This window comes from Ursus maritimus, unplaced genomic scaffold (genome assembly GCF_017311325.1).
Source record: "Ursus maritimus isolate PB19 unplaced genomic scaffold, ASM1731132v1 scaffold_17, whole genome shotgun sequence".
Classification (NCBI taxonomy): domain Eukaryota; kingdom Metazoa; phylum Chordata; class Mammalia; order Carnivora; family Ursidae; genus Ursus; species Ursus maritimus.
In genome coordinates, this window is record NW_024424119.1 from 14736336 (window position 1) to 14761992 (window position 25657).

The 25657-nt window shown below is 37.2% G+C and overlaps 1 protein-coding gene across 1 annotated transcript in view; it reads left to right on the forward strand.

Moving 5' to 3' along the window:
- The window catches only part of DMRTA1 (DMRT like family A1), a 6951-nt gene extending 754 nt beyond the window's left edge, over window positions 1-6197 (forward strand). Inside the window, exons 2-3 of the mRNA XM_040631391.1 lie at window positions 902-904; window positions 5243-6197. Of these exons, the coding sequence (XP_040487325.1) occupies window positions 902-904; window positions 5243-6090 (851 nt within the window). The 3' untranslated portion in view covers window positions 6091-6197. The remainder of the gene's footprint in view (window positions 1-901; window positions 905-5242) is intronic.
- The last annotated feature ends 19460 nt before the right edge of the window (window positions 6198-25657 follow it).

Genomic DNA, 25657 nt, shown 5'->3' on the forward strand with positions numbered 1-25657 from the left:
ACCCAAAGAATCAGAATACTTGGATTGGAGAATCTATATCTTTTAGCAGTTCTCTAGACTACGTAGTTCCAGTGCTTAGGAAGGGGTGGAGAACCTCTGATGGGATGTTAGGATGTTGGTATGAGAGGATGGTGATGGTGGTGATAATGTGAAGTGGGCAGGCAGAAGAAAGCCCAGATTGATTAGCTATGTCTGCCTCGGATGTCTGTGGTTGTGGTGGTAAAAATGTCATTGTTACTTGCCATTTGAGGGCTAGAATATGAATTGCCTGTCAAGGTTGTTGAATATTATTTTGAAGACCTGACAGAGTCCTGACTCTCCTTTCCATTAAGAACAAACACTCATGAATTTTCTGCCTCAAATGCTCTTTTGATTTAAAAGCAATATGATCTTTTTTTTTTCCATTAAGGGCATTAAATGCATGTTTTAAGAGTGCATATTATGATAGCATATTTAAAGAATGGTCTAAATGATCTTTCCCAGTATTTTACAATAGAAATGTGAAGTATTTTTGAAACAGCTTTAACATAATTGCTGCCTATAAAGAGTCCTCATAAGAAATGCATAAACACTTATTTGGGCAACAGCATTTCAGAGTATAATATTACATGCAATCTAAATTTGCATTCGTGAATAGAACGAACGAGAAAAATCCGAATGTGAATGAATTCTCTTCATTATTTATCCATTGTTTTGATGCAGTCCTAAGACCCATCTAAAATAAAGCATCTTTCAGGTGCATAGTATTTGCCATCTGTCAAGCTGTGCCATTGGCCATGCTACGATCTTGAAAACTTCACCTGGGAAAAGGAAAAGAAAAAAACTCCGCATCCAAATTTTCAAACTTGCTTAGGCGAAGCGTGGGACTGAGAAAAGAACTTCCAATCTTGCTTAATTTAAGAAGGTCAGTAAGAGGCATGGCAGAGGGCTTGATTTTTTCACAAAAATAGACATCGAGGAATTCATGGGGAGGCAAGTAGGAGAAAAAGGCTTTTTTTGGGGGAAGGGACCATGACAGCCCATCAAGAAGGTTTCCTGTGTCTCCCACCGTCCCTCCTCCCAGGCGGTTCCACACTCCGCCCGCCCCGCCCTCCCAGGGCTTCGGAGCTCGGCCGTAGACCCAGTGGGCGGGGTAGCCTCTCCTGCCGTCCCTTCACCAGTTCAGAGGGTTGAGAGCGCGAAGCATAGGGGCTATTAACTTAGCGCCCCGGGACTCTTGAGGCTCACTGAGCATCTGCGCCTCTTAGCGTCTCCATCACCTGGCAAGAATTGTGTCAAACTTTGTTCGTTCGTGGGTGGGAGGCAGCGGGACCGCGGCCGGTCCCCCCGCCCCCGCCCCCCTCCCCCTCCCGGCAGGGGTTGCTGTGGACAGCGCTTTGCTCGCCAAGACACTTCTCGGAATGGAGCAGTCACAGTGTGGCAGCAGAGACCGCAGCGGTAGCGGCAGCGGCACGACCTGGCCCCGGGGCTGGTGGCAGCCGCCCCTCCGCCCCCGTCTTCGGCGTTGCCAGTACCCCGGGGATACCAGTTCCTCCAACTTTCCTGCGGCCACAGCCTCTTTCTTCGGGCACCGCAGCCGCCACGGGAAGTGGAGGCTGCCCGTCGCTCCCGGACTGGAGAGGGTGGGTGCCGTGGGCTGCGGCTACCCGCGGACACCAAGTGCGCTCGTTTGTCGCAACCACGGCGTCGTGTCGGCACTCAAGGGCCACAAACGCTTCTGCCGCTGGCGGGACTGCGCGTGTGCCAAGTGCACCCTGATTGCCGAGCGCCAGCGCGTCATGGCCGCCCAGGTGGCGCTGCGCCGGCAACAGGCCCAGGAAGAGAGCGAGGCCCGGGGGCTGCAGAGGCTCCTGTACCCCGGACCCTGCGGGCCTGGGGGTCAAACATCTGGAGGCAGCAGCAGAACGGAGAATTCCCAGGCCTCCAGCGGCCCTGCGGCGGTGACGGCGTTGGGACTGGGTGCCTTGAGACAGGCTAGTCTGGCGACCCCTACTTTCCAAGTTGTCCAGCCAGATAATACGGAGCTAAAACGTAAGTTGGTCTTTCATTTATCCTTTGCAAAGAAAAATGATTGTTTTTGGGGAAAAAACAAAACTCTTGGAAACAAGTAGCCAGGCCTTGGCAGTGGGCAAGAAAATTTGTTTAAAAGAAGCAGTCATTTGGGTTCTGGGAAACTGCTCTGTAATAGGAATGTTAATGAGGGTATTAGAGACACATCACCTTGGAAGGGTGTTCTGTACCGTCAGGTGATAGGATAAGATAATGCGTAAGTGAAGCCAGAGTGATCAGATGAGTAATGCTAGAAATAGAATGTGTGCCCAAGTTGCTGTTACTTTGGGTGAGTTAGAACTTCAAGTGGGCATTGGGTGAAAAGCTTAGTGAGAGAAGCTGGGTTTTGGGCTTGCTTTATACTCTTTTCAGCTATAAAACCAGAGTTAATCTTCAAGTCTTGCTGGGAAATTCACTGAAGATTGAGAGGATAGTTCCTCATCTTTGGGGCAAAACTTTGGTGACAGCTAGAAGTGGGAAAGAGTCTGAAATCTACCAAATCTTTTTTCACCTCCTTTCCTTTCCTTAAAAATTTTAAGTACCATCTCATGACTGCTAGCCTCCAAAAGTGTAGAAAGCTCGAAATTTGAAGTTTCAGCTCTTTTCCATAAGAAAGAAATTTAGGCTTTCCAGATTTGTAAAACCATTGGGAAGAAGAATTTCAAAGTCCAGTATTAGGAATTTCTTACCCAACAAGTTTAAATTTTTTTTCCTCTTTTGACCATAAGTCACCTTCATCCCCTTTGTTATGTAAAAAAGACATAGCATTTTTTTAATTACCGTTATCTCAAATCAAGTTTTCCTGCTGATGTAAATCTCACTGTATTTTAGTGAATTTCCAGCCCTCTACAGGTAACACTAGCAGTGTAAATGTTATTTCAGTATTTTTGTATAAATTCAAGACAAGTTGTATCACATGAAATTCCATGGTAGTGAAAAGTAAGTTATTAATTAGAAAACTTCCCCGAATTGTGAAAATTACAGATCTTTTTGGATCACAGTATGTAATTTGAAAAAGACTCTCTCTGTGGTTCTAGTTCATTTCAGTGGACAAAACAGATTAACCATTTCTCATGAAAAGTCAAAGAGTGCTGAAGAACAAAGTCATTAAGCAAATAATAACTGCTATAAAAAAGAAAAATTCTGTAAACTAAATCGACAGTGAAATCTGGCTGACTCTCTGTTAGACATTGATTTATATGGTTTTGGGGGTACCCAAAGTGTTCTGTTTTATAGGGTGAAATATTTTATTTTATTCTTTGCCTCAGTTGACCTGCTTTTTTGAAAAGCCACATCTATAGCTTTTCTAAACTGATTGCATCCTCTTACCCAATATCCATGAGCTGCAGTTGTCTATTTAATTTACTCATTAGACAAAGACTAACAGTGATTCAGAGGTGAATAAGATTTTTCTGCACACAAAAAAACTTACATACAAAAGAAAGAAGACTGTATGTATCCAACACCAGACAAAATGTACAATGATAAAAGTAGAAATAAAACCAGATATAGGAGTTGAGAAAATGGAGTGATGACGTAAATGATGTCACAGTATCTTAAAGATACCCTATTTTCCAGAGTTTCATGCAATCCATACTTTATTGCATTATATTGTACTCTATGAGTACAGTATACTAATAAAAATTGTTTTGTGCACAAATTGCTGTAGACATGAAGTTTTGATACCTTACGTGTTCAGAGGGGGAGGACGTATTTAGTGGGTCATAGAAGAAAAATGTAATGGTGGACCAAGGCCAATCTCTCCCCACTTGGTAGACTTCATTAGAAAAGTTTCATTGTTTCTTTTAAAGTTGAAAGTACTAGGGAGTCTTTGTAGTTTTACAGGAGCAACATCTTTTCTTTTGTCACCTGTTTGATACAATGATGGAATTTTAAACCTCAAAGTGTTAAATTGCACACTTGAATTTTAAAATATAGATACTTCTTTAGAATTTAAGGACTGCTTCTTGAGAAACCATAGGAGCATTGCAAATCATGTGTGCAAATCACTGCTTTAGGCAGTATTTGTTTTGTTGAATTCTTCACATTTGTAGAAAAAGAAAGTTTGACAGAAGTACTCTGAGTATCCCACTTGACAGTTTACTCTTTCTAATGGAAATAGAGATAAAATATGTCTATAGGATAAGAGGGAACATAAACCAAAGTAAAAGTTATTTAGTGAATATATACATTATTATTTTCCTTGCATAAGCTGTGCAAAAGGGCATGTAAAATGTTACTGTTTTATTAATATGCTCAACATGCAGAGGGATAAAATCAGATTTTTGTATAAAAATATTTTTGGAAAAGTGCCCTTAGTATTGGAAGGGAGTTGTGATTTGATGCAAATAACTAATACATTGTTTTTTCAAGACACTTTGAAGATATGTACAGATTGCAGTAGTGCAATAGTGCAGTTCATAATTTTCTTTTAGAAACAATTTGACTGTAAACTTTTTTTTTTGATATTTCCTAGCTATTGAAAAAGTCCATATTTCATAGGGGATTATTAAAAAAATACCAAGTCTGTATCATCTCTCACATAAAATGAAATATGTGAGCTCTGGTATGATTTGAGATTGGTACAGTAGTGGTCATTATTGGTTCAGATTTGAAGTGAAATGAAGAATTTTATTGTTTTTCACATTATTCAGGTAACTTAATTGGAACCTGAGTATTTATTAAATAGAATATTCATTTTCATACTGATATTGTTCCTTCCTTTGGCTTCTTATCTAAATAGTCATTTTATTTACTTCTTTTTGCATAGTGTCATTTTGAAAAAAAAAAAAAGCTCACTGGGATAACAATGAAATTTGGGTAAAATTTAGGAAAATCTCAAATCACCAAATGGGGCAAATAATGTGAGATACTGGTTTCACATTAATAGTTGGGGTAATAATAGACTTTTATCTTCTGATTCCTAAATTAGCTACAGCATTTGTATGTTATATAATTTTGTGATCTTGAAATGACCTCATAGATAGCATTTTCCCACTATTCTAATGCCTTTATTTCTGAATGACCTTTTAAAATTCTTATTCATTAAAGTCTCTTGCAGCAAATAAATATTCCTAATATACTATGAGTGAATGAATTATTTTATCCAGCATTATTTTCAAGTAGACAATACTATCTGTGTTTTGGGAAGTTTTCCTTTATTTGATTCCTTTTTTTCTTTTCTATCCCCCAGAACTAAAAGAGAGTAAATGTGACTCATGCCAGAGTGGACAAGAAGAGCCAGTCTCTAAATCCCATCAGTGTACTCTGGGATCATCTCCTAAGTCTGTTGGTGTCATTGGAAAACAAAACATCAGGCCATCTATTTCAGAAAGCTCAAACAAGGAAGATAGTATTCAGCCTCTTCACCCTGGGGAGCTATCAGGAGGGGAAGAGAGTCCCAGGTCCCTGTCATCATCTGATCTGGAATCAGGAAATGAAAGTGAGTGGGCCAGAGACTTCACTGCTACCAGAGTCAGCCTTCCCACACTGTCCTCAAGACCAAGAGACCCTCTTGATATCCTTACCAGGATTTTCCCAAGTTATAGGCGTAGCCGGCTAGAAGGTATTCTGCGCTTCTGCAAGGGGGATGTGGTTCAAGCCATTGAACACGTCCTAAATGGAAAAGAACACCAACCAGACACCAGGGACTTAGTAAGTTCAGGAGAATTGGAAAATCCAGCTTTTCAGAGAGCTTCAAATTTTAGTTTAGGTGGAATTGGTTTTGGAACTCTAGGGAATAAATCAGCTTTCTCTCCTCTTCAAACTGCTTCTGCTTCTTATGGAGGTGATTCAAGTCTCTACAGCTTAAATCCTAGACTAGGTATCAATCCATTACGGCTGGCATATTCCTCTCCAGGAAGAGGGCTCTCTGGTTTTATGTCTCCTTACCTAACTCCGGGGTTGGTACCAGCATTGCCTTTTCGACCAGCTTTGGATTATGCATTTTCAGGAATGATTAGGGAGTCTTCCTACCTTCCCAGCAAAGACTCACTAACTAGTGGCAGATTGTATTCCAGGCCAAATCAGGACGATTTGTAATATTTCTGCCTCTTCCCCCTTTTTGGAATATTTCTAGAAGCATGCAGCACAACCCACACACCCACACCTATTAATGTATACACTATGTATGTGAATGGCATACTAGACCTTAAAAATGCTATTTTTTCTTTTTTACAACCAACCTGATAGATTTGAGATCGAAAGATTCTTCTTTAGCATTTACTAAGTGAAAGAAGCATTTAAACATTATCTGTGCCTTGAATAAAGCCATTTCAGGAAATAATTTTACTTTTATGAATTTTCTCCCTAAAATATCAGTTGTAGAATTCCTGTTTTATAACTAGACTTGTCTTTATTTTGTTGAAAAATGGAGTTTATAGTTGTAAAATACATTTATAAGTGTAAAGCAACCCAGCATATAAAATGAACTAAAAGGAAGAATTTAAAAGTTGAGGTAATGACTATTACTTTGAACTTTTTCTTTCCTTCTGTTCCTTGTACACAGGAGAGAAAAAAGCTATTCAATGTATTTTAAAGCATTTTATTCACATAGAAGTGATTAGTAATAAGTAAAACTTTTGAGAAATTTAAATTCCTTATTTTTTTCTGAATGTCTTATTTTTCATTCATATCTACCAATTGTGATAACAAGTGCCATTAATAAAACATTTCTCTTTAAAGTGAACTTTGTAAATTACACAAAGCCCATGAAGTAAATTTTAGGAAATGAGACTGCACCATCTTCTGGCCACTATCACTAATTGCAGCTGAGTTCTGGTAGAGTGTAGGAATTAGAAATGAATGGTTTTCTAATAGTATAAGCTAACCTTGTTTTGAAACTGTCATTTTGGATCATGCTACACAGAAACTTTCATATTATAAAGTGAACGTCTACTGTGGGTTAGGATTTTAATCTTTGTATCTGGAGAAATATTCCTTTCCATATGTTTGTGGCAAGAATATGGCAGCCATTCTCAAAGGTAAAAATAGTCTTACTCAGAAAACTTAAATGCTTGCTCAGTTAAATATTGATTGACTGTAGGTAGATGATGCTTAATGCATTGAGGAGAGTTATAAAATTTCCAAAGGGGAGATATTGTCATTAAATTTGAAAGGATTCCTTGAGATTTTAATAATACTTTTTGTTCTCCATCTGGAGCACATGAAAACTATTTATTTCAGTAAGTGGAATGTCCCTGAGAAAACTGCTTATAAAACAATTTCATGAAGTTTTCTTTATATGTCATAATTTTTTTTTAAGGACAGTAGCTTCATTGTTATTGTTAGGAATAAATGAAAACGCAGCTGTGGTGTAAGATAGTTGATGAATTAGAAATAGTTTAAACAGCTTGAGCAAAACGATTCACTAAATAATTTCTTAAATTATATGTATGTGTGTGTATATATATATGCATATATATTTTATTAGAAAATATATTAAGTGCATAGAATCTAATGATGATTTAAGATATACATATATTTAATATGATATGCATTGTTTTTAGTGGTGTGAATATGAGAAAGCAGATCTTGTAAAGATTTGTTGTAATCAGTAATCATTATTTATGAAGACAATTTTTAGATTCTAACCCTAAACCATAATACAATGCCTGGCAAGTAGTTGATATTTAATTAATATATACTGAGTGAAGGAACCATTTGGATAATAGATCTCTCTGAGACTCCGGTAAAACCAAAGAACTCTACACAGTGGCCTACACACAGTTTTGCATGTAATTTCACGGGGTTCTTGAATCTCTAAATGCCATTCACCATTCAGTTTAGATCCTCGGTGATTCTTAAATTGTTTCCATTGCATTGATTCATTTTTCAAATGCTATTTTTTTGAAAAGTACTAGAGCCTGTAGAGGATACCAAATGTAAAATATTGTGCTCTCAAGAAAGTTACATTTTACAGTAGAGATCTGGTTTAAAAATACAATGCTAGAGCCATTGGATTCTTTATGTGGTTCATACAGTGATGTGCATGTATCCGTTTGAGAAGCTTAATTTCTTTTGAACTGGGGGAATATCCATTTTGAGCCATATTCAAGTTAAAAAATAATTTTATAATCTTAAAACTTTAGTTAATTTACATAATGCTTTATACATTTCATACCCTTTACAATAATTTTAGAACTAAATAAGCTTACAGGGTCGGTCATTTTGTCCAACATTAAACTGAATGTGAGAGAATTGAGGCTCAGCAGTAGTGTTGTCCATTCCCAAGGTTACCATAATAGGGTCAGTCATCAGAAGTAGAAGTTAGTTCACTAATTCAATTAGACTATAAGGTCTGAGGAAGAATTCATGTCTGTCTACTCACAGCTTTGGATAGTATCTGGTACATAATAGGTGCTCAAGTAATAGTTTTCCATGACTGAATTAAACATAAAAAGAAAGTATTAGCTTAGAATTTTGTTTATTCAACAACCATTTATTAAGCCCCTACTCTGTGCCAGGCACTGTGCTAGACACAGGTAATAAAGTGGTTAATAAGATTCAAGACCTCACCTCAAGTTGCTCATAGTCTCTATTACCATGTGTACAAAAACAACAAATTATGCAGTGTTGGTACTGTTTGACAGTGTTGGTACATCAGTGAGTTCTGTGTAATCATGAGATTTATGCCCATGAATACTGCTTGAGGCCTGAACTCCTAAAGTACTCATTAGGAAGAGGGGCAGTATCTGTTTCCATGTAGTGTGTTTAGGGAAGTGCAATTTGTTTGAGAGGTAAACCACTTTCAGGTCTATAGTGAAAAAAGTGGGCAAAGAGAAGCTTTTGTTCCCTTGAAGGGAGGGTGTGGAAGTTACCCCAGCTTCCACATGGCCTCTGGATTAGAGATATTTCCTAATCCCAATCCCAGAGGTGAGCTTTTGGAATTCCTCTGAGTCTTTGCACAGGCCTCCTGGTCTAAACCCTCATCTGGCTATTCTATGAAAATGGGTTAGAGTTGAGGGGACAATTGAAGAGCATGTGATTCAAATGATCTACTTTTTTCTCTGCAACTTCTGTTGAAACAAGAAGATTTGGGGGATTTTAAAATCTTTTTTCCTAGAAATTCCTAACTGTGAACTTGGAACTAAGAAACATGAAGTGGCCTATTCATTCAACTCTTTATTTTTTTTTTAATTGCAGTTTCCTTAGACATTTGTTTTTTTTTGAAGTTAAAAAGCCTTTACAACCCAAGAGAGGCTTGGCATAAAACACCTAATTATTTACCACTGTAAATGGAATTATTCTCCTGTGTACAAAATGAAATGAAGTGCACCATCAGCTTCATAAAGGCAAAGCTTTTCCTCTGGGCAGCATGATTCTTAAGTGCGGACGCTCATCCTTTAGGTCAAGGGTAATGGGAAAAGTTCCTGCTCAGATCGTTTTTTTCCCCTCCTCACACATCTCCAACTAATCCTGTTATGGATGCCTGCATTGCAGAGCTAGACCCTTAGTTATTTGGCATTGCCCCCTCCAAATTGAAGCTGTTTTGGTGTAACACTTCAGAGCAGTTGTGCCAAACATTAAAATAACTTTTGTGTTTTGTTTTGTTTTTGCTTACTAAGTATTATTCAAATGAGAGAAATTCATTACCATTTCCCCTTTCTGAACTCCATGTTAGTGACGGAGAATTCAAGGGAAGACAAGATGACAGGGAAGAGAACTATGAAGATGTCTGTTTCTTACTTTTGCTAATTTGGTAATTAAAAAAACCTGACATTTTAATTTATTTAGATTGCACAGTATCTTCAAGTCATAATGGCCACATTATGTAGTCTTATGAGGATGTTCATAGTTTTAAAATGGGTGCACAAATGTGGCCTTATCAAAACATCTATGTCAAAAAATTGCTTTAAAATATCGAACATTTATTAAACTCCATCTTAGTGACACGTTCATTGAAGAAAAATAGACTAGATATTGATACAATTAGGAAATACATACGAAGTTGAACAAGCATGCTAAAAAATATTAATTAGAAAATCCATGTCAAGCAGGAAGTGTTTCAGATTCCTGTCCTTGACCTTTTGTAAATTTTTTATCAACCAGTTAGATGAAGGAATAAAGGTATAAAATTCATTGGACAACACACATCTGAGAAGGGAAGCTGATCTTTTGGAGGACAGAATTAAGTTTTAAATGATTGATTCTCACCCTCTCTCATTCAAGTAAACATACAGTATTTAAGATCCTAGGATCTAAAAAAAAAATCAACTGCCCACATAGACAAGGAAGAGAGACCTGGTTTTACAATAAATTTTTAGGAGAAGAAAAAGTAGTGTTATTTACTGATTGGTAAATTCACCATGAGATTACCATGTAACATGCTTGTTCTAAAAGTCAACTGAAATTAGATTACATGAATAGGAATAAAGTATGTGGAATGAGGGATGTGAGAGTACCATGTACTCTGGAATATCAGTTGACCAGGTTTTAGCTCAAGTCATGTGTTCAGTTCTGAGTGCCATACATTAACAGTGATTCTAAAACCAGGAACAAAACAGAGAGGTATAAGATGCTAAGTGGTCATTGTGGTGGTTAGTAGTGTTTTATGAGAAAATGTTAGAAATCGGATAAATGAAAACATTTTAAAGAGCTAGCATATGACAAAAATGAGTTGGGGTCATTCTGTAGAGTGTAGAGGGCATGAAAAGTAAAACTTAATGGAGAGAGAATTCAGAGGAACATAAGGAAGGACTTTTTGTCATTAGCAACTGTCCAAGAGTGGAATGGCTGCCTTGTATAACAATATGTCCTCTACTCATTGATAATATGACGTAGAAATTACCATTTGGAGACCTAATTGATGAGATTTTTCAGTACTGCTTCAGTGTTGGAACTCAATCATTTATATTTATTTTTTTATTTTATTATTTTTTAAAAATTTATATTCAGTTAATTAACATATAATATAGTATTTGTTTCAGGGTATAAGTCTGTGAACTATCAGTCATATATAATACCCCGTGCTCATTACAACACATATCCTCCTCAGTGTCCATCATTTATAAAGCAAACCAGAAAAATGATAAATATTTGTTGAATAAATGACTTTCAATTCTAAGACGATGAAAATGAAAACACCTAACCATTATTTGTCAATAAAACACATTGCAATTTTGTTTATCAGAACTTTTCCTTTATGATGGTCTCAGGAGTAGATACAAAAGGAAGAGACAGAATAGTGCATGATTTGCAAGGGTTAATGAGATCAGTTGGTATACAATGCATAAAGAAGAGGAGGAGAGCTCAAAAAGGACATGAAGAGCACTGAAGATAAACTTTAATATATTTTTCATAAAGTACACATCATTATGTTTTTCTGAAAGGAGCACTTCTTCAAGAGTTGAGGAGACCTAGGATGGATTTAGCTAAATGACTTGGGCAGGATAATTATACTCCTGGTCACTTGTTCCCTTTCAATAAAACAATGATAATAGTTTGAGATATAGTTAACCACTATTAATAGATCTTATGTTAGAGTAGAGAAATGGGAGAGAGGAAAAATTGGTCTGTGTATGCATGCAGACACTTCTTAGAAGCAAGGAAGAGGGGTGCCTGGGTGGCTCAGTTGGTTAAGTGGCTACCTTTGGCTCAGGTCATGATCTTGGGGTCCTGAGATCCAGCCCCACGTCAGGGTCTCCACTTAGCAGGGAGCCTGCTTCTCCCTTCGTTCCTGCTCATGTTCTCTCGCTATTTCTTTCATACTGTCTCTCTCCCAAATAAATAAAATATTAAAAAAAAAGAAGCAAGGAAGAAATCCTCCGATGTACCAGTGCCTTCATATTTGTAACTAATAATGGGATTCTGGATGATATTGATAACTTCCTTCTTCCACTCCCCATTTCATATTCTTTGCCCCCAGCAAGTGTCTCAGTTAATTGTGGTTCCTTACTTGGTGGGGTGACTCACATCTTCATTCCTGAAGAATCTGTGTCATTACAGCCCTGCCTTTATTGAGTTGCTATAACTTCTTATTAACTTTTACCATAAACTATGGGAAGACAAAGTTACACTCCCGAGGATCTCTTGTGTGCTGGAAATACTCCCCCTGCTTCTTTCCAGTTATTTCAGTGTCAAGAGGTGCCCCAAGTAGCCAATGATAGTCTCAGATTCCAGTACAATATTGTATTCTCTGGTGGAATCCTTTCTCCTTTGGGAAGTAAGACTTCTAAAGCAAAAATGCCAAATGTTGTAGAGAAAGGAAACAACAAAAGGAAAGTTTCTAGTGAATTATTAGCATTAGTATGAGAAGATCCATTTCCATATCTATCTTGTGATTCCTAGACTCACGAATTCTGGGTATAGGAGAAACATCACTACAAGTTTATAGCTGATTCAAAGCATATCTTACATCCAGGAGGATATTATTCCAGCCTCATAAAGTGCTGTCACCAGCTGGTGCCATAACTGAGTCTTCCAAAGGCCATTCCATAATTTTATCAAGCCAGCTGGGGGAAACATGATGATACCAGAGAAGTCCACGAGCGTGATACCAATGTTGTACTTCATTTGCTATAAAGTGAGTCTCTTTGTCAGAGGCAATGTTGTATGGAATACTATGAAGGTGAATAAAGCATTCTGTAAGCCCACAGATGGCAGTTTTAGCAGAAACATTGAAAGTAGGAAAGACAAAACCATATCCAGCATAAATGTCTTTTCCAGCGAGAACAAAGAGCTACTCCTTCAATGATGGAAGTGATCCAGTGTAATCAACCTGATACCAGGTGGCTGGCTGGTTCTCCCAGGGAACGGTGCCATTTTAGGGACTCAGTGTTGATATTTGCTCTTGGCAGGTTGGGTACTCAGCAGTGGCTCTATCCAAATTGGCCTTGGTGAGTGGAAATCCGTGTTGCTGAGCCCATACACAGGCTCCATCTCTGCTTCCATGATCATTGTCTTCATGAGCCAATTGAGCAAATATAGGGATTAAAGAATGGGAAAAGAATGGGTCGCTTTGTGCATACGATTACTAAGATCTTCCTCTTCTAAGATTGTTTGGTGAGCATCTTTTTGTATGGGACAAAAAGATTCTCATATTTGTGCCCACTTGGAGAGGCCTTTCCCCATACCTCTTCCTTAGATCATGTTTTTTCATGTTTTATCCAGTTATGTTTCTTCTGGCCATAAAGCCAAACTGTTAGCCACTGCCCATGACTCATTTTTAGATATGTACCTCTGTCTATCTATCCTTCCAGGCAAAATGAACAATCAGGTGCACAGCTTGAAGTTCTTCCCATTGGAAAGATTTTCTTTGCTGCTGTACTTCAGGGCCACACCTGGAATACTGCAGCTGTTCATTCCAGATAGTGCCAGAATAGTGTGTAGAATCTGTGAACTAGGACCAAATTGTTCTTTCTTATTCTGCGGTCATAGATGACTTCACATGAGGGAGAAAGAGAGGAGGAAATGTGGCAGGAGTATGAGCATGGAAATCTGAGCCACTTTTCATTCAACTTATTTGCGGCTTCAAAACTTGTGGAGAAAAACCTATATATCAGTTCCACTTGACTAAATACTGCTATAGAGGGCTTGATGGGTCAGACAACACCCAGCGAGTATTTAAGGTCACATGTTTATTTAATGGCCAGTATTAAGTGTTAGGACTCTAGTATGATCCGGTAACAGGGCAGAAGCTGTTTCTCAAATGAGAATGATTATCTGCAGAGGAAGCATAACTTTTCTCCGAAGTCCAAGAAGAGTACTCTGTGATTTACCTATAGAAGTCAGCCAGAGCTTTCCCTTAGGATCCCCAACTGCCATTGACACTTCAAGCACTATTAAAAATGCAGAGTAATGTGACCCAGGTGGTGAGACAGGTTGAATGGAAGACTTGCTTTGTTGCAAGATCAAAACTTCTTCTTGATCTGAAATCCAGGCACACCATTTACTGGGTTATTTGGTAAATAGGTTGAAGTAAGATCCTCAAATCAGGTACCTATCAACCAAAATTCAGAAGTCCGTCTCTTACAGGTAGCAGGTGCCAAATACAGAAACATGCTTACCATTTGTAAGACGTATTTCAACATAAACCAGACCATTGATACCCTGAAAATTTCAGAGATACCATACCTTTGAATTTTATGGCGTTTATTTTCCCATTCTCTGACATGCATACATCTTAACAAGATATCTAGCATATTTACTTCTTTCTATTCACCGGATTCAGTCAGCATGATACCATCTATATGGTGGGCTTGCTTGATGTCCTGTAGAGAAGACAAACAAACAATTCCCAGTGGACTAGACTATCGGAGATGGAGAGTTGATAGAGCTCTAAGGAGGAACACTAAGCGTATTACTATGCCTGCAGCCTTTACTAACAAGCACAGGGGAAAAAATATTTTTTTCAGTTTCGTTATTTATTTTTTAATTGAAGTCTAATTAACATACAGTGTCATTTTAGCTTCAGGGGTACAAGATAATGATTGAACATTTCTGTATATTACTTTGTGTTTATCACAATATGTGTAATCTTAATCCTCTTTATATATAATCACCCTACACCCACCCCCCACTTCCCTTCTGGAAACCACCAGTTCGTTCTCTGTATTTAAGAGTCTGTTTTTTTCTCTCGTGTTTTCTTTGTTTCTTAAATTCCACATATGAGTGAAGTTATATATTTGTCTTTTTGTATGATTATTTCACTTAGCATTATACTCTCTAAGCCCATCCATATTGTTGCAGATGGCAAGATCTCATTCTTTTTATGGCCAAGTAATATTCCATATATATATATACCACATCTTTATCCATTCATTTACTGATGGACGGTTGGGTTCCTTCTGTATGTTGGCTATTGTGAATAATGCTGCAATAAATATACGGGTGCATTTATCTTTATGAATCAGTGTTTTCATTTTCTTAAGGTAGACACCCAGCAGTGAAATTACTGGATAGTATGGTACTTCTACTTTTAGTTTTTTGAGGAAACTCCATACTGTTTTCCATAGTGATTGCACCAATTTATATTCCCACCCACAGTGCAGAGGTTCCCTATTTTCCATATCCTCACCAACACTTGTTATTTCTTGTCTTCTGTTGGCCATTTGTATGTTTTCTTCGGAAAAATGTTCAGGTCCTCTGCCATTTTTATATTTATTTATTTTTTATCTTATTTTTGTTTTTTTAAAGATTTTATTTTATGTTAGAGCAAGAGAGAGAGAGAGAGCATGAGCAGGAAGAGGGGGAGAGGGAGACAGAGTTTCGAGCAGACTGTGTGCTGAGTGCAGAGTCTGACACAGGCCCATCTCACAACCCTGAGATCATGATCTGAGCCAGAATCAGGAGTGAAACACTTAACTGACTGAGCCCTCCAGGTGCGTCAGCCATTTTTAATCAGATATTTTTTGTTTTTTTTGGTGTTGAGTTGTATAAGTTCTTTATATATTTTGTATACTAACCCTTTATCAAATATATTATTTGCAAATATCTTTTCCCATTCGGTAGGTTGCCTTTCGTTTTACTGATGGTTTTCTGTGCAAAAGCTTTTTATTTTGATGTAGTCTTGATAGTTTATTTTTGCTTTTGTTTCCCTTGCCTAAGGAGACCTATCTAGAAAAATATTTCTATGGCCAATATCAAAGAAATTACTGCCTTTATTTTCTTCTAGAAGTTTTATGGTTTTAGGTCTTCCATTTACATCTTTAATCCATTTTGAGATTTTTCTTTTTTTTCCCAAGTCTTATTTATTTTAGAATTATAGCGAGAAAGAAAGAGCGCACATGAGCTGGGGGAGGGGCAGAAGGAGAGGGAGGGAGGATCCCCAGCAGACTTCCCACTGAGTATAGAGCCTGATGGGATGCTCGATCTCACAACCCTGAGATCATGAGCTGAGCCAGAATCAAGAGTTGGACGCTTAACTGACTGAGCCACCCAGCTGCCCCTTGAATTTATTTTTGTGTATGATGTAGGACAGTGGTTCAGTTTCATTTCTTTACATGTAGCTGTCCAGTTTTCCTAGCACCATTTGTTGAAGACACTGTCTGTTCCCCATTGTATACTCTTGCCTCCTTTGTCTTAGATTCATTGACTATGTAAGTGTGGGTTTATTTCTGGGCTCTATATTCTGTTCCATTGACCTATGTGTCTGTTTTTATGCCAGTACCATACTGTTTTAATTATTAAAGTTTTGTAGTATATCTAGAAATCTGGAATTCTGATACCTCCAGCTTCAGTCTTTCTCAAGATTGCTTTGGCTGTTTAGGGTCTTTTGTGGTTCCATGCAAATTTTAGTATTATTTATTCTAGTTCTGTGAAAAATGTCTTTGGTATTTTTGTAGGGATCACATTGAATCTGTAGATTGCTTTGGGTATGGACATTTTAACAATATTCGTTCTTCCAATCAGTGAGCGTGGAATATGTTTCCATTTTTTGTGTGTGTCATCTTCAATTTCTTTCATCAGTGTTTTATAGTTTTTGGAGTATAGGTCTTTCTCCTCTTTGCTTAAGTTTGACAGAAAGTATTTTTGAGATCAATAGTTTCAAGCTAGAAAAAAGGAACAGTTGTTGATTCGCTCCAATAAAACAACCACAGCTGGAAATACAGCTCCAGTTGTGGTTACCACCTAATTAAGTTTATGAGAGTACACTGTCATGTTTCAAGACCCTTCTGTCTTATCCATAGGCCAAATGGATGAGTTGAATGGGGATGTGGTAGGACTCTGTCCTTAATGGTGACAGAAATCTTGGCATTCTCTACAAGAATATGCTATTGCTTTTTTTCATTACTGTGGTGGAGAGTGGAAGTTCTAGAGACTTCCGTTTGACATTTGCTATTGTAATCATCCTCAATCCATAGGTCAGGGATCCAGTGTCAGGATTCTGCCAGTTGCTGAATATGTCTCTTCCAACTATGCTTTCCAGAGTAGAGGAAATATAGGGTAATTTGGGGCACCCATTGGCTTCACTGTGAGACTGATTGGAGCTAAAATGTCATTGATGATTAGATCTCATTTCTTCTCCTTAAACCTTATCTAGCTGTGGATAACAGTGGTAGTTTGGATTCTTAGGGAAGAGTCACTGTCTAATAAATGCTGAAAAATATGATTGCTTATCTTTCCCCATGTGTAATCACCAGTAAATTGGCTCATGTCCTTTTGGAGAAAGCTAGGAGGAAGATGTATAGTTTAAATTATTGAAAGTGTAGCAAGGTCCCTACTCAGGTGGACCCATCCTCAACTTCTATAAGAAATTTCTGAAAGTCTTTTGAGGAGCCATAACTCTTTTATGGTGATTCAAGAAAGAGTTAGTTTGATCAGACTTAGAACTTTTCTGTTTAGACAAATAAAATATGCCTTTTTGAGGTTTCCTACCTATTTTAGTCCTAGAGATGCAATGATTGATTAGTCAATGCCAAAGAGCTCTGCAGGTCAAATAATTCTGGCTACTGTTTCAGTTCTGTGTTGTTATTGTCTTTTAATAATATTCATGCCCAACCAAGGTGCTTGAAAAAAGTGTGTTTACTGTTCTGTGTTGTATATTGCTGTGTTCTATATATGTCAATTAGATACTGTTGGTTGGTTGTATTGTCCAGTATGTTGTGTTCTTGCTGATTTTTGTCTAGTATTTCTATGAATTGCTGAGAGTAGCGTATTAAAGTTGTCGGTTTTTATTGTGGTTTTTGTCTCACTGTTTTGACAAAACATACACGCCCCCCCCCCCACACTTGTACTCCATGCAGAAAATGTTACTGTTAGTAAATCAGGAAGAGTATGACTTGGTGATTGTTGAAAGTCTGAGTTTTTGTCATTTTCTTTCATATTTTGAAAACTTTTGCAGATACTTTGGTTTATGTATCACATTCCATAATTTATAATTTATAGATTCTTTGATTTGAAAATTTATATTTTCTTTTTTTTTTTTTAAAGATTTTATTTATTTGTTTTAGAGAGAGAGGGAGAAAGGGCACGCACGTGGTGGGAGGGGCAGAGGAAGAGAGAATCTCAAGCAGATTCCATGCCCAGTATAGAGCCTGATGCAGGGCTCAGTACCATGACCTCAAGATCAAGACACTGAGATCATGACCTGAGGCAAAACCAAGAGTCAGACAGTTAACCAGCTGCCACCCAGGTGCCCTGAAAATTTATATTTTCTGACATACTCTCAACAATTTCTAAAAATACCAGGATAAATAAAATCTCGTAATTTTTGGTCTTTTTAGCCTTTATTTTACGGACAAATATAGAAACCTTGGTTTCTATCTAAATGGTTATTTCCCTGGGTGGAACACACTGTGGCTTTTAAATGCATTAAGATAACTTTGATTAAAAAACAGTGTGTCTTAACATCTGGTCAAGCAGTAGCTATGAGTTCATAGTTTACGCCAATTTACCCTTCCTGTTGAATACACATAGCAATGATAAATAAAAATACATTTATTTAAAAATTAAATGCACATAGCTTTGTTCAAAAACAAGATAAATATTTTTGTAGAAAAGAACAGAAATTGACAGTAGTTAACAGAAGGCTAACAGTATATGTTTCTTGGGCTTTAGGGACCCAAAAGGTGAAAGGCAATGGGGATTAAATTGTTTTGGACTAATGTCAGTCAATATTGCCTTCTGCTTGTGAGTAGTTAGAGAAAAAAGTTGATGCATGAAAGTTGGAGGCTGTGGCTAGGGTTCCTTGCCAAGAAAAGCAGGCTGAAAAAGTCTGCCATGGTTGCCTAGAGTTATACTTTGGTTGGGATGATAGGAAAGAGAAAACAGTCATGTAACCAGCCAGGCTCTGGATCATGCTCTATTATGGTCTTTGATATCATTCCAGTACTAACGTGAAATGGGAGCCTTGAGGTGCCATTATAATTCGTGGTTGTTAGATTGGAGGTCTTGAGGGTACAATGTAGGCAAGCATAAAACTGTTAAATACTGAAGAATGAACACAGAGAATAAGAAAGGAAGCAAAGTGAACTACCACTAAAGATAGGCACGCAAATTAAAATTTTAATGTGTGAGAGGAAATCTATTTCCAAGACTTGACCATCTCAAAGAACAGTGGGGACATGAATATATGTCCATGAAATTCAAATAATAGAATGATTTGAAGAATATATTTAAGAGCCTCAAAGATATAAATGTAGAAATACTAGTTAAAAAGAGATTAATTTATGAAACAAATTCAGACTGATATGTATTTCTGTAAAACAGATACAGATAATAAAAACCAATTAAAAACCCTAGGAATAAAAAGTATTGAGAAAACAATTAGCTAATTGGAAAATTGTACTGAGAAGTTCATCTGGAACCTAGCATGGAGATAAAGAAGTAAAAAAGATAAATGGGTATTTAGAATTATGGTGGAAAGTAGATTTGAGAAGCTCCAACATATGTCTTATAGGAGTCGTAGAGTAGAGAATTGAGGAAATTGTATAGAATAACAGCTACAGTAGTTTCAGTTGTGCACTAGTGGGAAGAAAGAGAAAAAGAAATAGTTAAAATATGTGAGTAAATGTTATTAACTACTCTGTCCACTTTTTTAAAAATTAAAATTTTTGAGCCTATAGATCTAAGCAACAACAACATGGAAAATATAGGCGGGGAAAGGGTATTTGTGGTAAGATTTTTATCTTTTTTGGGGAGGAGAAAAACATATTAAACAATTTTAGGAGTTCTTAGAAAAAAATATTTTCTTAAGTATGCATGTTGAAAATGTAAAGGTTATCACTAAAGAATAATAATAAAATTTATAACTTCCAACCCATGAGATGTACTGATAAACATTTTAAATCATTTTTCTTCAGCTCTTCTACTCCTAGAAAAGAGTCATGACCTTACTTAATCTTTCTCCCCTCTGACCTTCTACTGAGACTTCTCACTGAGTAAACCCAATTGGAAGACAGAGGGAAAGGAAGCTGGGTGATGTGCCCATACAGATCAACCTTTTGGGACACAGAGTAGAATGGAGAAGTGGGAGAGTTGATCTTGAGATATAAAGAAACATATCTGGTACAACCTCACTGCAAAAATAATCCCAGATAGAATAAAGGCCATATGTGAAAAGCACAACTTTGAAATTATTAAAAGATAATATGAGACTATCTTTATATCAAGGGGTATGGGAACATTTCTTTACCAAGATCCCAAAAACATACATCCGAAAAGACAGATGGATGAAACTATTGTAAAATTAATTTTTTGAACAGTAATATACAAAACAATCAAAGGTAAATAACAAACTGCATATATAACACACAAAGGATGGCTATCTAGGATTTATAAGTATTATGAACCAATAAGGTTGGCCAAATAACCACTAGAAGATGTAAACCATTACATGGTAGTTAATGTGAGCTGGTTGGATCTTTACATATCAACATGGATAAATCTCAAGACAAAAATACTGAATTAGTGCCCTGGGTGGCTCAGTTGGTTAAACATCTGCCTTCAGCTCAGGTCATGATCTCAGCATCAGTCTGTCTGCTAAGTGAGGAGTGGGCTTCTCCCTCTTCCTCTGCCCTTCCTCCTGTTCCTCTCAAGTAAATAAAATCTTAAAAAAATATTGAATTAAAGAAAATCATGAAATGATTAGGTATGAAATACATTTATTATGATTATGAATGGAATAATTCTGTTTGTGAAAATTAAACTAAAACTACAATACATGTTATGTATTGTTTATAGATAGATACACAATAAAAATACAAACAGATTAGCTATAGTAAAGAAATCACATTAGTTACTTGTAACTAGGATTGGAGGGGAATGGGAGTAGGGAGTGTAAGTAGGTGCTTGAACATAATCTTTAATGTTTTATTTCTAAATACTTAAATATGACAAAATGCCAGTTTTACTTAATTCAAGAAAAGGTATATTGCATTATCTTTTTTTTTTTTAATTTTCTGGGCTTTAAAACTTAAAAAATAACAAAAAGGAAGAACACTTTATTCATGCAATACAAAAATACTTTCTCAGATAGATGAGAGTGATTAGGGTCATCATGAGATCACTAATTTTAATTCTGTAGACTGAATTAGTGATGGAAGATAAGGAATTACTTTTGTGCTTTTTCCACTCCCACTGTTTCTCTGGTAGTGGAAACAAACAAGCAAGAAGTATTTCCCCCGTCTTTCCCTCCCATAGCAAAAGAAGATTAAACATATTCCCAGGAGTTCAGGAACAGAGCAGCCAGAAAGTGGTTCTGAATTCATGCATAAGTGTTAATTGATTTTTTTTTTTTTTTTTTTAGATTTTATTTATTTATTCGACAGAGATAGAGACAGCCAGCGAGAGAGGGAACACAAGCAGGGGGAGTGGGAGAGGAAGAAGCAGGCTCCTAGCAGAGGAGCCTGATGTGGGGCTCGATCCCAGATCGCCGGGATCACGCCCTGAGCCGAAGGCAGACGCTTAACCTTAACCGCTGTGCCACCCAGGCGCCCCGTGTTAATTGATTTTTTAATTCAATAAGCAACATGTACAAACAATATTCTGGGCTATGTAGATAAATACAGAAATGATCTTAGAGGAAAAGCAGGTGGCAGGAAATGAACATTGACTAAACACTTCTTGTGTGGCGGTCCCTAAACACGGATGTAAGTGCACAAACTACTAATATGGGGTCCTTTAAATCTGATGTTTAAAAATATATACCTAGTATTTATTTAATTTTGGAGTTAGAAACTTGTTTCCGATCAACAAAAATGGAATTCTTATGTTTAAAGTAGGGGACTTATTCCATAAACTAATTACCACAGCATTGAATTTGTTTGCAGTTGTGTCTGTTGTGTTCACCGGGACGTTTGTGGGGAAGGAAGCACCTCTCTCGGACATCAGCTGGGAGCTTCACGTTTTGTTTAGACTTTATTTGAAATTTCTTTCTTCTGTCTTTTCTGTCAGCAAAACATTTCCTATTATTCGGGGGATTTTATTCTTTCTCCAGTTTTCTTTTCTGATTTTCTGAATGGAAAGCTAATTGGGTGACATCAAAACTAAGAGCAAGACTCTAAGGATCAGTTGTTGATTTTGTTACTTCCTGTTTGACCTGTCTGGGGCAACATACTGACTTTTTTTTTAAAATTAATTAATTAATTAATTAATTAATTTGACAGAGATAGAGACAGACAGCGAGAGAGGGAACACAAGCAGGGGGAGTGGGAGAGGAAGAAGCAGGCTCACAGCAGAGGAGCCTGATGTGGGGCTCAATCCCGTAACGCCGGGATCACGCCCTGAGCCGAAGGCAGACGCTTAACCGCTGTGCCACCCAGGCGCCCCAACATACTGACTTTTAAACGTTCCAGTTGCCTCGTCTGACAATTGAGATGATAACCAGAGTTGTTGTGTGTGGAGGGAGATAGATGAAAAAAATCTGAAACAACACATCTACATCACTTCAACAAGGAACAACATTAAACCTGCAAATGAAACCTATGTTTTTTTTTTTTTTTTTAAGAATTACAATTTAGATGATAAAACAACTCATTTGTTCTTGGAAAATAGCGCTAGGCCACACAGCCCTGTGCTTCAGATTTTCCGATCCGACTCTGGAGGCCATGTCAGCTGTTGACTCCCCAGCCTGGAGTGTCTTTCCACTTGTACTGTGCCATTTTCATCTTGCCTTGAAGGGGGTCCGTTCTCTAAGGAGTGCTTTTTTAAAACTCCCACTTGAGGGCACTGTCTACTTCTGTGGGAATTGGAATACCACAAATGTCCAGTTACATCAAGAACCTTTTTTCAGACACTCGATTTAATTCATCCTGTATTTCCAATGTATTCTGGGGTTGTGTTAGTTCTCCTTATTGATTGTTGCCCCAGGCAGATGCCATCCTGACCTACGCTAAGCACTTTATATTAGACATTTCATTCCATTGCATTAATCTTCTCAAATATCTTGAGGAGAATACTTGTCCCAATTTTATAAATGAGCAAATAGCCTGAGAAAGGTTGAGTGATTCTCCCAAGTTGTCCTACCTAGTGTGTGTAATAAAACTCAAACTTAAGCCTCGATCAGTCTAACTACAAAACTAGTTGACATTCTTTCATGGTGTCTCTCTTTTTAATGTATATAATGTTTACAAATATGGGTGTGTATGTATATACATAGATTATGGTTATGTGCATATATATGTGTGTGTTACTTGGGTGTGTATTTGAGCATTTGTATATATATTTGTAATGTAAGTGTAATTTAAAAATTTAGTGGGCAAATATTATATTTTATATATATAATTATATTTAGACTCTATTTTAAAGAGTACATTTAGATTATATTTTAAAACAGGTCCAAATTAAGTTTCCTGATAAAGAAAATATACAGATACAATTGTTTGCCTGCAGAGGAAGTTCTGTTTTTTTGCTGAATAATAATGCAATAAATGTGGTAAAGCAGAGCCAGCACACCCAATTGTTTTATCACATTGGTAAGCTGGAATAAAACACCAAATTACTGTCTAGAAACAAAACACATTGTTATTGTTACCAAGAGTTGCTTTAACTAATAGGAAAGCATCCTGGCCCATTTAATAGGTGAGTTNNCCCCCCCCCATTTCTTATAAAATTGTATTAGGTAAAGACTATAATATTATTTGTATTTATAGAGAATCAGTTCCTGGAGCAGACTAAGCCACTAATTCACATGAAGTTACTATTTCCCAATATAAGTAAAAGCAAAAGAGATAGTATGCATTATTATTCCATTTGTATGCAAATATATAAAAATTCCTCCAGGTAACCTGGTTGGTATTTGCCACCTTTCCTTTTATAACCGGTGCCAAATTGAATGCTCTTTTTTCAAAATTTTCAGACTTGAACTATCTTATTAACAGAAAGGTGACTGAAAAGAGCATTGGAATAATTATAACTTGAGCTTTATATAAGTGAGTACTTTCTTCATAACCAATAGTAAGCATTTATTGAATGCCTGTTGCGTCTGGGGCATTGTGCTGAGCAGGTGTAAGCGTGTTTCCTGCTCTGTATGAAAGGAGGGCTTCATGGGAGAACAGAAGGTATTCCCAGTCTGAGTTAGGGCTATGGGATGAGGAAGGTGGATAGTAGAGAAAGGTGAGGCCCTGACTGAGATGTTCATATTTCTCAAGACTTTGCCTATATGGTGCTTTGTTACATGCAATAAAGTTAATATGCTTTAGACATTTTGGGGACGTCCTAGATAGCCATAGAAGTGCCTTTCTTCCCATCTCTTGGTAGTTGAGCAAGAAGCTTGGCTCAGTAGCTCTGAGTTAGTACAAGAGAAAGGCTGATGCTAAGGGCCCCTCCTATACCCCATCTTTTCTAATAGGATTGCTTCTCTTACCAGGAAGCCACTATTGGTTTTTGGTAACCTACATGTTCCCTGCAGTACTGTTTTGTCCTCTTTTACTGTATGCAGAGGGTTGGGAAGTTAGATTCCTTCTCTGGAGCTTTTCCGTGTTGCATGCAATATAGCTCTGCCTGCCATAAGCAAGCAGCCACCTCTGTGGGACAAACACGATTTTAAGAGATTGTGTATGTTCTGCTAGTTCTCTGTCTTTTAATTAAAAGAAATCATCATATTAATGCTGCTGATGGTGCTAATGGTGTGTGGTTGTGATCTCTTTACATTGACACATTTATTTATAAAATGCCGTGTGTGAGCAGTTAGGGCAAAGACCACCGAATCAGTTATAATTAGAGTCACAGCAAAAATAATCTTTTCTTTGAAATCTGGCATGTCACCTGTGCTTAGAACCAAAGGACCAACTAATTCACAACCTGTGGATGTGTCTGCATAAGTATTCCAATGAATTGATTGTTCTGTCCGTGCTTGTTGTGAAGGGACATGTTGAAGAACCTAGATTGTGAAACAGACTTTAATTCAGGCAGATCAAAGTGAAAATTTTTTGAGAATACATCGGCAGAAGTGTTAATGTTAGATAATATGTTATAAATTTTAACAATGACCTTTAACACTCCAAGAGCAGGAATTGCCAGAGGCTTGCTGCTGTCATCGCCTCAAGTTCTAGTTGAACAAGCTTTCATTTGGCCCTCCAGAGGGACTACTGATGAAATCACTTCGAGAATGTCAGAACCGGATGAAACGTTTTCACACACATTACCCTTGACAGGCAAACCTGGTGGGCTGATGTCAGAAACATAAAACCACATCCTAGACTTTTTTTGAAATGCTTTGCCTATCCCCTGTATAAATATAGAGCCATTTAAGATTAACTTCCTGGCTGAGACCTCGATGCATATCAAAAGACACATATGGTTAATAGCATTGGTCACTGCTGGGGCTTTGAGGTGGAGATGTTGTTTTCCAAAATCTGGAGACCAAAAGGAAAAATTATGACATTTACTTTCCATAGAGAGAATTATATAGTTCTGTGAAAACTTGAAGCAGAGGGTCAAATCAAAAATAAATATGCAAAAAAAAATGCTTGGTTGTAAAGCCTCTTTGGCAATGACAACCATTTTAGCTCAATGAAACATATAACTAATTGATTTTTCTCCCCATTAAAAAATATACTTGCTTAAAAAATTAAACAACAAAAAAGACATATAATAAAACATAACTGCCTTGCCTCCTTCTCTTAGTCCTTTTTATTAATTTCTTTGGTATACTTCCACAATTTTTTTTTTTTTAGAGATTTTATTTATTTATGTGACAGAGAGACAGCCAGCGAGAGAGGGAACACAG